This window comes from Eublepharis macularius, chromosome 11 (genome assembly GCF_028583425.1).
Source record: "Eublepharis macularius isolate TG4126 chromosome 11, MPM_Emac_v1.0, whole genome shotgun sequence".
Classification (NCBI taxonomy): Eukaryota; Metazoa; Chordata; class Lepidosauria; order Squamata; family Eublepharidae; genus Eublepharis; species Eublepharis macularius.
Window position 1 is genome coordinate 92,612,327 of NC_072800.1, and position 16,608 is coordinate 92,628,934.

General features: G+C 47.1%; 1 protein-coding gene across 1 annotated transcript in view; it reads left to right on the top strand.

The window, feature by feature from the left end:
* Positions 1-7,033, top strand: part of PTH1R (parathyroid hormone 1 receptor) — a 164,021-nt gene extending 156,988 nt beyond the window's left edge. Inside the window, exons 11-13 of the mRNA XM_054991873.1 lie at positions 217-358; positions 2,932-2,973; positions 4,745-7,033. Coding sequence (XP_054847848.1) covers positions 217-358; positions 2,932-2,973; positions 4,745-5,107 — 547 coding nt within the window. The 3' untranslated portion in view covers positions 5,108-7,033. The remainder of the gene's footprint in view (positions 1-216; positions 359-2,931; positions 2,974-4,744) is intronic.
* The last annotated feature ends 9,575 nt before the right edge of the window (positions 7,034-16,608 follow it).

The window sequence follows — 16,608 nt, forward strand, 5'->3', positions numbered from 1 at the left end:
TAACACGGCTAACTCCTCTGGATCATGCACTAGGAAGGAACGATTCTTCAAAGATGAAAGTAACTTGTGGGATGCAAGATGCAGTAATTGCCACTAGTTGAGTTCTGTTCTAATCTAGCAAGCTCAGCTCCGTGGTCTTAAGAGCCTGTGCTGTTCAGAGGTTGAAAATAATTCAGAACCCTCTAACTTTTTCTCCTTTCCTTCTCTCTATTGCAGGAAGCTGCTGAAATCAACCCTGGTCCTTATGCCTTTGTTTGGAGTTCATTATATAGTTTTTATGGCCGTGCCATACACAGAAGTGTCAGGGATCCTCTGGCAAATTCAGATGCACTATGAAATACTCTTCAACTCTTTCCAGGTACAGGATGCCCGCTGTGCTTCTGTTGGGAGGATCACTGCCCCGTTTCAAAACTGGAGAAAAAGCAAACGAGCTTTCTCACCATTAGGGGGTTGAACTTACCCCTAGTTTTTAGACTTCATCTCTTTACTTTGTGTAATGAATGTTATATAGTAGTGCTAAATGAAAAGGAAAGGGTCTCCAATTTGGCAACAGTTCTCGCCCCCCAGCCCCAGCAAATGGCCCTCCCCAGTGTTACGTGCCCCTTCTGAGAGGGAAACTACAAGAGATGTCTGACACGTGTTCTTCGTGTGTCGGTTTCCTGCAAGGGCAGGAGCTGGTGGCTTGGGCTGCCGCAAGCACTCCTGGCTAGGGTGGTAGGAGGATGGCAAAGCGGGCATGGGGGGGGGGGCTGGCTGCTGGCTTCCTGGGCTGCCCTCCTTAATATGGTCCTCGAGTGGTGGAAAGGACTCTCTTCCTCTTCTCCCTGGCGGAAAATCGCATCCAGCAGCTGTTCTTTCTCACTACATTTCCCATGGAAACTTGCAGGAAACTGACACGTGAAGAACACGTGTCAGGCATCTCGTGTAGTTTCCCTCTAAGAGTGTGCAAACTTCTGCAAGTGGATAAGTGTTAAGGGAAAAGGGGAACTCATCGCCGTGGTTTACAAGGCAGCCAGGCTAATGCTTCTTGCACATCTGCATGCGGCTGTGGTCCCTGGGCATTGCATTGCCTTCAGTGGGGTGCACTTCCCAGTGTCAGGGAACATGAGCTCAATTGCCTTGCAAGTAGGGAGGAATGTTATCTGTCATCATCATCATCAACTCCACATCCCCTCCCACACCAGTCCCAAACTACAGATAATTTGGTGGAACAGTGGCTACAAACAAGCGTGGGAAATTGCACAAATACTTGCAAGTGTTTTCTTTCCTCCTGTGACCACCACCATAAGTTTTTGCAATGAAAATGGATCCTCAAGAAAATCCGACATATTCAGCTATTCAGTAGAGACATGCCAGAGAAGATGACAATTAGACACACCACAATTTTCAGATCGAAGTGAACGGAGCGTTCTCCTCCCTACAAAGCAAATATCTTCTCCTGCCATATAATGTTATAATGTTGGGATTGGTTTTACAGTCTTACCTTCCTTCCATCCCTTCCAAACTTCTCTTCTTTTATTCTTTTAGCCCGAGCATCACCTCCCTTCCCATCCCTTCTTTCTTCTCCTACTTCCATAAAATAGCAGTGGTAAATAGCAATGGTTTAGATTACACTTCGCCTCTGAGCAGTACTAATAACTTCTTAATGGCCTCCTCATACGCTTTGGAGTTTTTCTTCTTCTCTGGGCTTTTTTTCTGGGAAAAGAGGTGGTGGAACTCAGCGGTGGAACTCAGGACCGCACAATGACATCACTTTGGTTCAGCTGGAACAAGGGGGAAGTTTTTTAAAGTTTAAATCACCCTCAGCGAAAATGGTCACATGGCCGGTGGCCCCGCCCCCTGATCTCCAGACAGAGGGGAGTTTAGATTGCCTTCCATGCTACTGAGCGGTGCGGAGGGCAATCTAAACTCCCCTCTGTCTGGAGATCTGGGGGCGGGGCCACCGGCCATGTGACCATTTTCAAGAGGTGCCAGAACTCCATTCCACCACGTTCCAGCTGAAAAAAAGCCCTACTTCTACCTTTTTCCATTTCTGTTTCCCACCACCATTTTCTCATAACTCACCCCCCCCCGAAAGCACTGTGGTAAAGATCTATATAAACCCTGATCCGTCATAACCCTGCAATAGAACTTCTCCACCTTCCACTCTTTCTCCCTCATACCCGCCCCCCGCAGTTTGTTCTTCATTATCCAGTTTCAATTTCTGTACTGAAACAAAGTGTTTTCGTGGCATGAGTTCTTTCAATAGCTGCACTTGACTGTATTTAATAGCAAACACTTGAATGTTTCCTGAATAAGACATACATTGCCTATTAATCATTTGCAGGTGTTGTGTTGTATCCTGCAGAGAGAGGCAGGATTCCTACACCTCATACAAAGGAGGTATATGGCCCGAGTGACAAATTTGACCCTCATCCTAAAATAAATCCCCAGAACTGCAAAGGTCCTCCTTTGCATACATTCTCCTGAATGGAAGAACAAACAGTGTCAACAACAGAGCCCAATACTGATGCCCACCACCCTCCTACTACAATCATGCTCAGTTTGGTGCAGTGGTTAAGAGCGGCAGGATTCTAATCTGGAGAGGCAGGTTTGATTCTCCACTCCTCCACTTGAAACCAGCTGGGTAACCTTGGATCAGTCACTTAAGAGCGGCAGGACTCTAATCTGGAGAACCTGGTTTGATTCCTCCGCTTGAAGCCTGCTGGGCAGCCTTGGGTCAGTCACAGCTTCTCAGAGCTCTCTCAGCCCCACCCACCTCACAGGGTGATTGTTGTTGTGAGTATAATAATAGCGTACTTTGTAAACCACTCTGTGGGCGTTAAGTTGTCCTGAAGGATGGTATATAAATTGAACGTTGTTGTTGTTATTAAATAGTCTAGGAGCTATCTGGATCTGCACTAATATGTTGCACTTTTCCTTTGTTCCTAGGGATTTTTTGTGGCTATCATCTATTGCTTTTGCAACGGGGAGGTAAGTACCTTAGCAACAAGTTATGTGATCGGCAGACTGGTGGGATGGCTGTATTCCAGGATGGTACCACTTCTGACTGAAGCAAGGGAGGGATCTGGAAGTTCCCTCACATTGACCCCCAAAAAATGTCCCATGCACCCCAAATTAGCATGTCAAGGAAAAGATTCTTGTCAAGCATGGTGTGTGTTTTGTTTGTGGAGGGAAAGGGGGGAGGGGGTTACATGAGGAAGAACTCAGTTCCTCAAAGTAGATCTTCTAAACCACTTCACAGGGCCAAGCTAGAAGTGACAAATTACACTTGAATGGCAAGTGAACAGACTCACATGTATTCCTCCCTGTTCATTTGCGCTACGTGATCGAGTGGAGCGCAAGTGAACAGGGAGGAATACATGTGAGTCTGTTCACGTGCCATTCAAGTGTAATTCGTCACTTCTAGCTTGGCCTAAAGTGTCAGAAAAAACAGCTGGTTTGTTTGACCTGATGTGGTTTTGCTGAAAGAACTACACTAGTCCGGAGAACATTGAAAGAGGCAAAACTTTTCTTCCAAGGAATAAAGGGGTTACAGAGATTCAAGCAAGTAAAACACTCTGAGCCCACTCAAGTTAAGTGGGGCAGGAGGGGTGTTAAAGGATAGACTCTAAATCTATCCTTTAATTTCCTCCTCCATGACATGGTAATTTGGAACACAGGTGGGTAATACATCATCTGAAATCCGAGAGGTAGCCTATCCGAAACTGTGGCTTTTGGGTAGATGGGAAAGACCAAAATAAACTCTTCGGGCAACTTGGACAATGCGGTGTGCCTCACACTTCTGGTCTGCTCCATACACCTTGCCACCAAAAAGGAACTTATGGCAGCTTAAAATCTAAACAAATAAAACAACAGTGATTAAAATTAAAACAAATAACAATTAAGATATAAACAACCAAGACAGGTAAAACCAGAGGTTAAAATCACAGTTTAAAACACATCTAAAAAGCTATCCTAAATAAAATAATCTTCAACTGCCTCCTGAAGCTTTAGAGGGAGGGATAGAAAGGTAGCAAATAATATTTTAAATAAATAAAATAAATGTTAGATCTTTACCATAGGAACCACACAGGGACCTAAGGAAAGGGGCAAAGAAGTTTGTGCTGATTTAGAAATGGGTATGAACCAGGAAAATTTCAAACTATGCGGTTCATGGTTTGTTATGTTTCATGACCCACAAACTTTCATGTACTTGCTCCAGTTCACAAATCGGTTTGTTCGGTTTGTGAAAATATCACTTCCAGGTCAGCAGAAGGTCTGATTGATTAGCGCCAGGCTGTCTGCAGTGACAAACTGAAATACAAACCAAACGAACTGGACTAAAAATCTTCACGGTTCATGAGAAATGAGCTTCCATGAACTGTCGGTTCGCAAACCATGAACCGGCCTAGTTCGTGACGAACTTTGGTTTATATTTCGGTTCGTGCCCGCCTCTAGCTGTTGATGTCAAAAATACTCTGCTCCCTACACACTTTCTTGTGTGCCTAGTAACCGTGATAGGTATCTTACTAATAGGGCCACAGAGATGGGCTCGAGAGGAGAGGAAAAAGTCAGGTGCCCAAGGTATGGCTGGGCAGATGCCTTCTCTGGGAGCAGCAAAGCTAGGTGAAAAGGATATAGTGTCCTGTATCCACATTTCGTATGCCTTGTACAAAACGTTTTTGCAAAATTGGCATCTTTTTCCAGGCCATCTGCCACTATCCTCCCATAATAAATCTCATCTGTTTCTCAACATCCTCAGGTCCAAGCCGAAATCAAGAAGTCATGGAGCAGATGGACGTTAGCGCTTGACTTTAAAAGGAAGGCCCGCAGCGGGAGCACCACCTACAGCTATGGGCCAATGGTATCCCACACCAGTGTCACTAACGTAACCCCAAGAGGGGGGATCGCCCTTCATCTCAACACGAAACTCATTCCAGGAGCCCTCAACGGACACCGGAATTTGCCAGGATATGTCAAAAATGGCTCCATTTCAGAGAACTCCATGCCTTCTTCTGTGCCAGAACAGTATAATAAAGAGGAGGAGTACCTCAATGGCTCAGGACTCTTCAATGGAGACAGGCCGACGGTACTCGTCGAGGAAGAAAAGGAGACCGTAATGTAAATTTTCAAAAAAAGGAGGAAATGGTTAACTATTCAAATGAGGAGTTCCCAGAAAGCACCGAGTGTTCCGAAGAATACCCAGTTAAATCAGTGGATGCCGAGGGACTGTGGACCTTTTTTCTGGAACAAGAAGTCAAAAGTTCTCTGGGAAATGTAGGCTGTCTGTCTGATCACAGACTCTTTGCTCCATGGTCTGCTCTCCCATGGGATTAATGAAGGTTAGAGATCTCTACCAGCAGGGTTTGTCATGCTGTTGGAAAATGAAGGAGATACTTCTAGTTTACAAAGACTTACCAGTGGTTCTCTAAAGTTTATGTGTGACTTCGAAGCAATGGGAATTGGCCATGTGTCAGGACTTGGTGCAAAGAAAGCAAAGGGTAGAGCACCGTGTCCTTGGGCGGTACAAACTGTCCCAAGGCATTCACGGGCCTTGCCAAGCTTGGGTGTTCCTGTTATTGTAATCAAATTGATTTTGCCATGTGGTGTATCCACTCAGAATGGGCTGGGGCCACTGGATCCTGCTGGCCAGTTGTCGCTAACTGGCATAGGTTTCTGTGGTGGGGCTGAATTTTTGTTCCCTCTTTGATTCATATCCAGTTCTCTCAAGACTCAGCTGTATGTTTCTACAGGAATCTGAAAACTTCTTCCATCTAAATAGCATGTTCTTTATGGCAACTCGCTTTAATAACTACCAAATGGGAACCAAGTGGGCCCTTGGTCCAAGTCGAGTCTCAATGTGAGAAAGGAGCAAGCACAGTTACGGGAAAGTCACTTAGCAGGTTGGCCCAAACGTCATGTCTGTATCATTCTTCCATCTTCTAGGGGTGCGACTGCACTACAAAATTAATTTGGTTGCACACCAGTTTAAGTTTCATAGCTTCTCTTCCCCCAAAGAACCCTCGAAATAGTCATTTGGTAACCTTGCCGAGGATTCTCAGTTGGAGACCTCATGCCCTCTGATAGAACTACAGTTCCCAGGATTCCTCGGAGAGAAAGAATGACTTGTAGCAGTTTAAGTCGGCAGTGTAGACACACACTAAAAGTGAGTGGGAGAAGTAGAATTGGAAGGGTCCACTGGGTGTTGGTATGTTTTAATATAAATGCTATATGGAGTTCAAGTCATTTGTAACGCTTGCAGGACTTGTCCACCTTGTAGATGAGGTGGAACTGCAGTAAATTTCCAAATGTCTCTGATGTCCAGATGCTAGACTGTGTATATTCCATAATGGGTAAATGAGACCCAGTGTTGAAGAGGATTAGCTGGAGCCAACTATAACAGGAGGTGAGGATGTATGGAGCGGACCAGGGGTGTTAGGCACAATGAACTGTCCAATTTGCCCAAATAATTTATCTTGGCCCTTCCCACCTACCCCAAAACCACAATTCTGAATAGTCTACCTCTCCTACCATTTCACCTTTGAAGACCTGTTCACAAGAACATTTTGAACATGGTGATCGGTAGCAAGATGGCCAATGCTGGTGTCTTTGAAATGTTCTGAGGGTCCCCCTTTCAGCCCCTCACAGCCTGCAGAAATCATGGCAGGAGCGACCTAAGTGATAGCAATCCACTGAAAATACGGCTGAGTAGATCATCTTGCGAACTGCTTTCTGCATTGGGAGATGATAAGCCCTGAAGGTGCACAGGACTTGGTGAGTTACAGCCCGATGCTAACTGTGTTGACCCAGGTTAGGATGCCGTGGCTGCAATCCTGAGAACCCTTGCCTGGGAGTAATAAAACGGGACTTCCTTTAGAGTAGACCTGATTAGGATTGCAGTCTTAGCATGGATCCCTATGGGGAATATCTACATTATATTGGCTTTATACCACTTTAAGTGTCCTGACTCGTTGCAAAGAATCCTTGGAATTATAGTTTGGTGAGGAGAATCTCAGAGCCAAGCTACAAGTGACGCCTGACACAGGTTGGACACTTGTCAGCTTCCCTCAAGTTTTGATGGGAAATGTAGGCGTCCTGGTCTTGCAGTTGTAATGGAGAGCCAAGCTGTAAAACCAGGACGCCTACATTTCCCATCAAAACTTGAGGTAAGCTGACAAGTGTCCAACCTGTGTAAGGCGTCACTTGTAGCTTGGCTCTGAGAGCTGAACGAGGGACTGCATCGGAATTTCCCTGGGTTGCAAGAATGACTATTAATTCAGTTGATGTCTGCCATGTAGATACAGTCTTAGCATCAGAGTTAAGCCTCTTTTTCTTCTTGTTTATAATCATACAGAATTCCAGAAGCGAGCTGTCCTTTCGATGGTCTATGATTCACGGGTTCTTTTCTGCGGTTTTCTACAACTCCCCTGTTTAAAGAGCCCTTTCACCAATCAGCTGGAGAATCCCTGTGCAAATGAAACTACTAAAACTAAGATGTGAATTCACCTGATATCCCCCTCCCCACCCACTCCCCACCCCTGAAACTGGGAACAAATTTTCAGTGCCTTCCTTGGGGAACACTATGACAGACCCCAATTTCAGAGTCACTTTAAAGGCCTCTGGCAAACTGAAAGGAAAGGATACACAGACCAAAAGAAATAAATTCTATTCGTACATATTTACAGGTGGCTTACACATGTAGCATGGGTGAAATTGCATTGAGTGACACAATACAGAATATGAGTCCCTAAGTGGGAACGCATGGTCGGTTTATGAAAGGGAAATCATTGTCAGGGTCGAAAATGTCTTGCTTTTTTTCTTGGTCTGTATCCAGTAATTTTCTGCTTGATTCCATCCTGAGCAAGAGGGACCACTGGTCATCAGAAAAGGTCTGGAGGCTACACTTTTAAATAAAATAACCCTGAAATGCTACACCAAGAAGTGAAATTCTGTAAAATTGTACACATTATCTTATTTTGCGTAATTTATTCCACTCTTGTTGCTATTTTGCATAATTTATGCTGTCTCTGTTAATCCAGAAGATGTGTAAGGAGCTGTGCAAACTCCCTTCCCAAGCATTTCCCAAGCCCCCAAGACCATTAGAAATGGTACATCAGAAACCTTCTTTGAAATTACATGATACATTACCCATATCCTTTCAAGCATATCTCATAAGGGCTAGCAACTTGCTCCTTGAAACGTAAAAGCTGGATCCTGCAGCCAGTGCTATATTCTGCAATCTTCCTGCGTTCCCACAGAATCGGGGCAGGCACACAGATGTGAAGTTAACACGGCTGATTTGGGAAGGAAGCCAGTGGTCCATTCGTTTCAGACTTCTCTGCCTAAAAGCAAAAGAAGTACCCGTCTTACCCCATCCCATTTTGGGAAGAGTTCCATCTTCCCTCTTCCTTTATGCTCGGTTCATCACACACATGCAACACGAGTCCGTGGACCAGGAAAGGCAGCGGCACAAAAGCCATCAAGTGACGTTGGCAAAGGTTGGGGAGACACGGATCTGTTCCCATCCCACATGCAGATGCTGGCACTTAGGTGGTTGAAAGCACAGCTTCTCCCCAGCCAAAGAGCCCTGTTCTGCACAGAGAAGCAGCCATTGACCAGACTGCTCCTTTCAGGTGGGTGGCAGAGGCAAGGGGAGGCCTCCAAAGCTCGGACTGATTTTTCCATTGTATTTTGATATACGGCAGGCAGGTGTTTGATTAAAGCCCAGCCAGGATGATGCGCTACCTCCAAGGGTCCCTTCTGACACTTCCATTGTTTGGAAATGCAACCTCCACTCACTCTGGAATGACTTGGATTAGGTTCTGTTCGTGAGCAAGAAGCAGGTAACAGATGCCCGCAGATCCAGGTGTCGCTCTGTTCCTCAGCAGTCTCTGGTTGGCTGGCCTGTGACTCTCCCTCCTTGTTAAGAACTTAATGCTTAGCCTTCTCCCCATCTCTCCTTTGTCTTGCAAAATCTACAAAAAAATTGGACTTTCCGAAGCTGATTTAACTCTTCTGGCTCTCAACTAAAATATTCCAGATCCCAGGGTCCTAAACTCCAGCTTGTCCCCAACCCATCAATGTGACGATTGACACATTCAGAGTTCCGTCTCTCCCTCGCTCTGCATTGGCTTCTAGATCTACCCCCTACCCTGCAAAAAAAAATATACTGTAGGTAGTCTGAGTATGCAAGGCAATAAGGGATCTCTCTAACCAAAAACAAAAATAGGTATAATTTCTGGGATTCTTTTGGGAAGAGCCCTAGAAGGTGAAGCCACAGGTGTGATTCTATAGAAGGCTGCTTCAACAGCCCCCCAGAAAAAAATCTTTCTCTGCTTTGGAGGCCAAAGGCAGTAGGGAAGGGGTCTTTCTCCGGCTCCCTTTTTTGGTCATCAGAGTGAGTTGTGAGCGCACTCCCATAAGTGAAATGTGTCAGAAGCAGCCCTTAATGAAAGGAATTATTCAGTAAATGTTTTATTATAAATGCGAAGCAAAAAAAAAAAGACTTAATTATCTGTGTTTTTCACCAGAAATGACTTGCAATGAATAACATGTGTCTGGAAATGATTTGAGCAAAATGGACAAGAATTGTTTACAAACTAAAGACATCCATCCGTAATAAATAAAAGAAAGACTTCAACAGAATCTTCGTTGATTTTTATGAGGGGAAATCTGGTCTCAATTGGGGAATGGAAGTTTGGCATGAGGGAGGGAAGGAGACGAGAAAGTTTGTTGGATTCCATGTTTTCCGACTGAGAACCTGGAAAGCTGCTACCGGTAAAAGTAGACTGTAGCATGGCGCTCGTCTAAGATTTCCAGGTCTCTCGCTACAGTGGGATGGGCAAAAACTCCTTTGCTTAATTATAAACCATTTATGTGTCCCCTATCTGCATATTCCAGGGCAAAATTTAGAACATATAAAGGACTAACCAAAAAAGGACTAAACTTGTCTGAATTTGAGTGAAAGTCCAACTTCTTCTGGAACCCTTCAGATGATCGTTGCAAGCTGTCTGGAACAAAAAGCAGAACTCTCTTCGCTGACGCACGAGGTTGCAAGTTGCTGTAAAGTTGCCATAAAGCAATGGCTGAAAATGCAATTGGAGCCAAGAGCCCTTCCCCAAATGAGCCTGCCCATATCCAGAGATCTTCACCAGTGGCTTGGCTTCAGGGCTCTGTACCCTTGGAATGCTAGCCGGTGACAGGGCCTTTTCTGTGGTGGCTTCCAAGGTTATAACATCCTTCCCAGACCAGTTAATTTGGTTTCCTTTCATTTTTTCCCCTTTTGATGAGAAGTGAAAATAATTCCCTTGGAGCATGACTTGGGGGTAGGGTGGGCTGGCAACCAGTGAGAGAATTACCCAGTGGGGGAGCCAGTGAGGTAATGATGTCATCAGCAATGCACTGACATCACTTCCTCTACTCCCAGAACTGATGCAGAGAGCCAGTTTGGTGTAGCGGATAAGAGCGGCAGGACTCTAATCTGGAGAACCGGGTTTGATTCCTCACTCCTCCGCTTGAAGCCAGCTGGGTGACCTTGGGTCTGCCACAGCTCTCTTGGAGCTCTCTCAGCCCCACCCACCTCACAGGGTGTTTTGTTGTGGGGATAATAATGGCATACTTCGTAAACCGCTCTGAGTGGGCATTAAGTTGTCCTGAAGGGTGGTATATAAATCGTATGTTATTATTATTATTTATTATAAAACAATTGGGCTGTGAAACAGCATTCTGCTGGTTTGAATCTCACTCCTAAAGGACCTGAATTCAGGTCTCTTAGAACTTGGTATCTTTCTTAGTAATATTGGCTGTATGAGACCTGCCCTTGTGGTTTCTTCAAATCTCACTCCTGCCAAGAGGTCAGAAGGTGCCCTTGGGTCAGCCACCCCTCTCTGCCCAGCTCCCCAGCTGTATTGTGTGAATAATAATAATAATCAATTAATTAATCTTTCTTTATTACAGTCATAGACCAGTATAAACACAGGGCAGAATATTACACATCCAAAGATTTCAATTTTAAAAAATATATGTAATACCTTATAAGTTAGAAAAATATGTACAGATAAAATGATTTTTAAATAAGTGAATACAATAGTTACAGCAGCATTGGCCGTTTTCATGTGGCCACGCGCCCGGAAGATTGTGCAAAACTCACGGCGTAAAAGCGACTTCCTAGCACGATTTCCTGGTACGATCCCATTTAATGGCGCTTTTTCTGACATCATCGGGCCATTAAAGGGGATCGTGCCGGGAGATCGTGCTAGGAAGACGCTTCATGCTGTGAGATTATGCGATCTCCCAGGCGGCATGTGAAAATGGCCATTATCTTATAGCCCCACCCTGGTCTCCTTTTCTGGGAAAAGAGGTGGTAGAATTCAGTGGGTTGCCAGCACAGGGGGCAACTCCTGGCGGGAGGTGGTGCCCCTGGTACCACATGCGCAAAGAGCACACACGTTCCTGGGACCACGCAATGACATCACTTTGGGTCAGCCGGAACAAGGGGGAGTTTTTTAAAGTTTAAATCACCCTCGGCAAAAATGCACGGAGGGCGATCTAAACTCCCTTCTGTCTGGAGATCAGGGGGTGGGAGGTAGTACCCCTGGTACCACATGCATGTGCACAAAGTGCGTGCATGCTCCCAGGACCACACAATGACAACACTTTGGGTCAGCTGGAACAAGGGGGAAGTTTTTTAAAGTCTAAATCGCTCTCGGCGAAAATGGTCACATGGCTGGTGGTCCCGCCCCCTGATCTCCAGACAGAGGGGAGTTTAGATTGCCCTCCACGCTGCTGGAGTGGCACGGAGGGCAATCTCAACTCCCCTCTGTCTGGACATCAGGGGGCGGGGCCACCGGCCATGTGACCATTTTCAAGAGGTGCCGGAACTCCGTTCCACCACGTTCCTGCTGAAAAAAAGCCCTGGCCCCACCTGGAGGTTGGCAACCTTAGCCCTTACTCCTGTGCCTGTAGTAGGTGCTAACAGATCTCCCAGTATTACTGAGAATTACTGAGAATAATAAAAAAGATGCCTCTGACGAAGAGAGCTGTGGCTCTCGAAAGCTTATGCCACAATAAAGTTGGTTAGTTTTAAAGGTGCTACAGGACTCTTTGCTAGTTTGCTGGAGAAAAGGGCTGCATTGGAAGGTAGACTGCGGCCTCACATCCCTGCTGATCTCTCTTCCCTCCCCAAACTCCACCCTCTCTAGACATCACCCCCCCCACCAAATCTCCAGGAATTTCCCAGGCTGAAGTTGATAACCCTAGAAGTAATTTTGTATAGGATTATATTTAGGGGTGCCAGGTCCCTTGAGTCCCCTGGCACTCATCCTCCGCACTATTCGGTGTGCCCGGCGTGTGTGATGACATCACTTCCAGGAAGTGACATCATCACATGGGTCAAAGGGCCATATAGCTATGTAAGCCGTATAGCTATGTGTTGTTGTTGAGGACGGCTGTGCTCCACTGAGGAAATTGTAGCTGTTGGCAAATTCTGCCCCTCTGGAATCCGCCAGCTGTCCAAAACCAGGGCCTGTCTCCCAAACAGAGCCAATGTTATCCCTTTGGGCTCTCCTGAAATGACAAAGCAATTAAGTTGTCAAAGCCTCGCAGCTCTCTAAATGGGTTTCCATGATGCCAGCCCTTGATCTAAATATGCCCAGCAAATATAATGGCTCGTAAATTTCCTCCATAAAAATAAAAGTCCATGTCCATCTTGAGGCAGTCAAGCTGCACGCATTTTTACTTGTGGAAATAAAAATTGGACAGCTGATGTCTCCAAACATGGGAAGAAACCCAGAGGTGGAGTGTGAATGGCGCACAGCCATTGCACTCAGGGCCAGATCGAGGGGGGCAGGGGGGTAATCTGCCCCTGGCACCGCCAGGAAGGGGGCGCCGGAAGCAGCTGCCAGCTGCCAGAGCGTGCAGGCAGCAGCGTGGGCAGCCCTGCAGCCCCCCGCGCTGCCTTTCGCCTGCCCTGCGGGACAGGGAGCAGGCGGCTTGCCACGAACCCCCTGTACTGCAGGGCAGGCAAAGGGCAGCGCGGCCACCCACGCCATTAGCTTGCCCCACAGGAGAGGGGGCAGCCGGCCACCTCCTGTCCCACGGGGCAAGCAAAAGGCAGCACGGGGGGCTGCGAGGCCACCCCGCACCATTCGCCTGCGGAGAAGCGAATGGCGTGGGCGGCTTCCCAGCCCCGCATGCTGCCTCTGACGCCCTGCGTGATGACATCACCAAAATGATGTCATCACGCCCGGGCGCTGGCAACCCTAGATCCGGTCCTGATGACCATGTTTACAGTATGCACTAGTAACCATCCACCTTACTGTGCAACTTTTTTCCCTCCCCTTCTGCTGGGTCATAGAGTTGCCAGCCTCCAAGTAGTGGCTGGTTGTACAATTGATCTCCAGGCCACGGAGATCAGTGCTCCTGGAGAATATGGGTGCTTTGGGGGATGGACTCTACCCTGCTGAGGTCCTTTCCCTCCCCAAATCCTGCCCTCTTCAGGCTCCACCCCCCAAATTTCCAGGAATTTCCTATCTTGGAGCTGGAAACTCTATGCTAGAAACAGGGTGGGTCATGTCCAGAATGCAAAGCAGGCGATTTTGAGGTCTTGAAATTAACCAAGAAACCCAAGGGCATGCTTTACTCTATTAATTCTCTCTCTCTGTTTCTCCCCACAAACCTGTCTCCAAACCTCAAGTTATTTCTCATTCATTTTATTCCTCTTCCGTTGTATCTTTTAATTCCACCCTTCCTACAAGGGGCTCACAACAACCCTTTGCAGTAGGTGACACTGAGAGAAAGAGCGACTGGCCCAAGGTCACACAGCGAGATTCACCCCAAGCTGGGATTCGAATCTGGGTCTACCAGATCTTAGTGCAGCAGTCTTAACTGCTAAGCCACACTGACTCTCTGATCAGCACCTGCCTGGTCCATGAAGAGGCTCAAAGCCTTTGTGCGCGTGTGCAAATGCACAAAAATCATGACACACTCTGTGGGAAGTTTTCCATTCCAGCAACTAGTTTGTTTGCCCAGATGCCATAAAGACGAACATTGGCTGCCCAAGTGTCTTCATCTGCCCCATGGAAAATTAAACAAGCAAAAAACCCTGTAAACCAAAACGACTTCCCCTTTGGCGGACTGGCGGAGCGTCCGTTTTGCCACAGCGTTGGCAGTTGGGCTTTTGAATATGTGCTGACATACAAAGTCTTTGTCGGAGAAGGCCTGGAAGTAATGGCCGTTGGATTCTTTGCTCAAAACAGCAGGGATCGCTTTATGGGATCCATCTGGAGGGAACCCCTCTGCGAAGGCTGAGTCTTCCTAGCTGCTTCAGGGGGGAAATATAATCCACCATGCCAACAGCTCCAGGTCATATCTTGGAAGAAGCTATGGAGGCTTGGTGCATTGTTTCTTCCCTGCTACACATAAGATAGGGCAAGCCAGAGACCTCCAATGGCATTCGGTGAGCTTCAGGGCTAGTAGAGATTTGAATGCTAGGCCAATGTTCTAACCACTACATAACACTGCCTTTCTTCAAAATGCCCCTTCAGAAATAAGGGAAAGAGCCATAGCCGCACTGAAGCACACGTGGCTTCTTGTGGAAGGTCCCCACCCCCTTGACCTTGTAGCTAATAGCCAAGGAAAGAGCCCTCCTAGAATCATAGGGTTGGAAGGTACCTCGAGGGTCATCTAGTCCAACCCCCTGCACAATGCAGGAAATTCACAACGACCTCCCTCCCACACCCAGTGACCCCTGTTCCACGCCCAGAAGATAGTTAAAAAAAAGCCCCTCCAAGTTCCCTAGTTAAACTGGCCTGGGTAAAATTGCTTCCTGAGCCAAAGTGACAGTCAGCATTACCCTGGGCATATAAGAAGAGGCCACAAGAACTAAGCTCAGCTCAGCTCAGACAACAGCCTGTCCTTAGCAAGTGAGCCAGCTAGGGTCTGGGAGATCTGGAAAACGCAAAGCAGATGCTCCTGAAAAGAGGTTTCCAACCTCCAAGTGGGGCGTGGCGTTCTCCCAGAATTACAACTGCTCTCCAGACCACAAAAAGCAGTTCCCCTGGAACAAACAGCAACTCCAGAGGGAGGAGTCTATGGCATCTTCACATACTTCCTTGTCCAAGTACTCCCCCCCCCCAAATTTTCCAGAAATTTCCCAACCCAGACTTGGCAAGCCTACAAACCCCTCTTATGGCAAATGCCGAGCTGCTCCTCAAACCGTTGATCCTTCTCGCTCACCGTTACCTATCGTGACTGGTGGCACTGGGTCTCAAGGGCCTTGGGGACTGAGGGGTCTTCCCTGACACCAGAGAGATGCTTGTTAATTGGAGACGTGAGAGATTTATTAGGGGGACCTTTTGCATGGCAAGAGTGTGCTTTACTGCTGAGCTGAGGTCCCTTTGCAAACAGAAGGCTAAGCCAGGTGGCCCGCTGGCCTGGCCCCAAATGGCAATTCTTACGTACCCACAGCAGATCTCAAGCCAACGAACCTGTGGTAAGCTGGGCACAGAAACCCTTTGAGTCAAGCCAAGGGAAGAGTTGGTGCCCATGACATGCCATCAGGAGGGAGGGAAGGGGGGGACTGCAGTCTGTCCACCACAGCTAAGCAAACTCAGTCTGCTAACCAGGCACCTTTCTAAAGAGTCCCTTTTTCCTTCATCTCTGTTCAGGAAGCAGCTAAGGATAGGCCTGAGCCTTGGGGTAGCAAAGAGGCATTCAAATAAGGAGCCGGGAGAGGAACAGAGGGCTGGGATGGGCAGCTCAAGCTGTTTTCCCATGTCACAATAGCACGAGGGGAGGTTTCCCCCTCTGTTTTTACTGCTCCACATGCACAGAAGGTGTGGGGGGGGCCCTCAAGTCACAGCTGACTTATGGCGACCCCATGGCAAAAGACTATCAGAGGTGGTTTGCCATTGCCTGCCTCTGCAACCGTGGTCTTATATACCACTCTTCTGGGCAGATTAGTGCCCCACAGTGAACAAAGTCAGTTGTTATTATCCCCACAATACAGCTGTGGGGCTGGGCTGAGATGAGTGGTTGACCCACGGCCACTCATTCCTGGAAGTCAAACTAGCAGAGTGCTGACTCGCAACCCAACCACTTGAGCACTACACTACAGAAGCTCTATCTGTCAGCAGCATTTGATATGACATGCCACGCCATCCTGATAGTTTCAAGTAGGTAGCTGCGCTGGTATGTGGTAGAGCAGCAGGATTTGAGTCCAGTGGCACCTTAGAGACCAACAAGATTTTCAGGGTATAAGCTTTCAAGAGTCAGAGCTCTCTTGGTATCTGATGAAGGGCGCTTTGAATCTCAAAAGCTTATACCCTGAAAATCTTGCTGGTATCTAAGGTGCCGCTGGACTCACATCCCACCATCCTGGAGGCAGAAGTAGGTATCAAGTAGTGAGCTCTGCAATGGCTTAAATCCACATTGAGTCTCAGTGAGAAAATGGGTGATAAATAATGTAAATAATTTAAAATGCATTGTTCCCTACGGATCATTCTCAGAGGCTTGTCAATGGTGTGGGACCTGGGACTTGCCTGACGCTGCTCCACAAAGCTCAGTTTTATCTCCCATGCTGTTTAACCTCTATGCAAAGTCCCTAGGACAGATCATCTATAGTTTTGG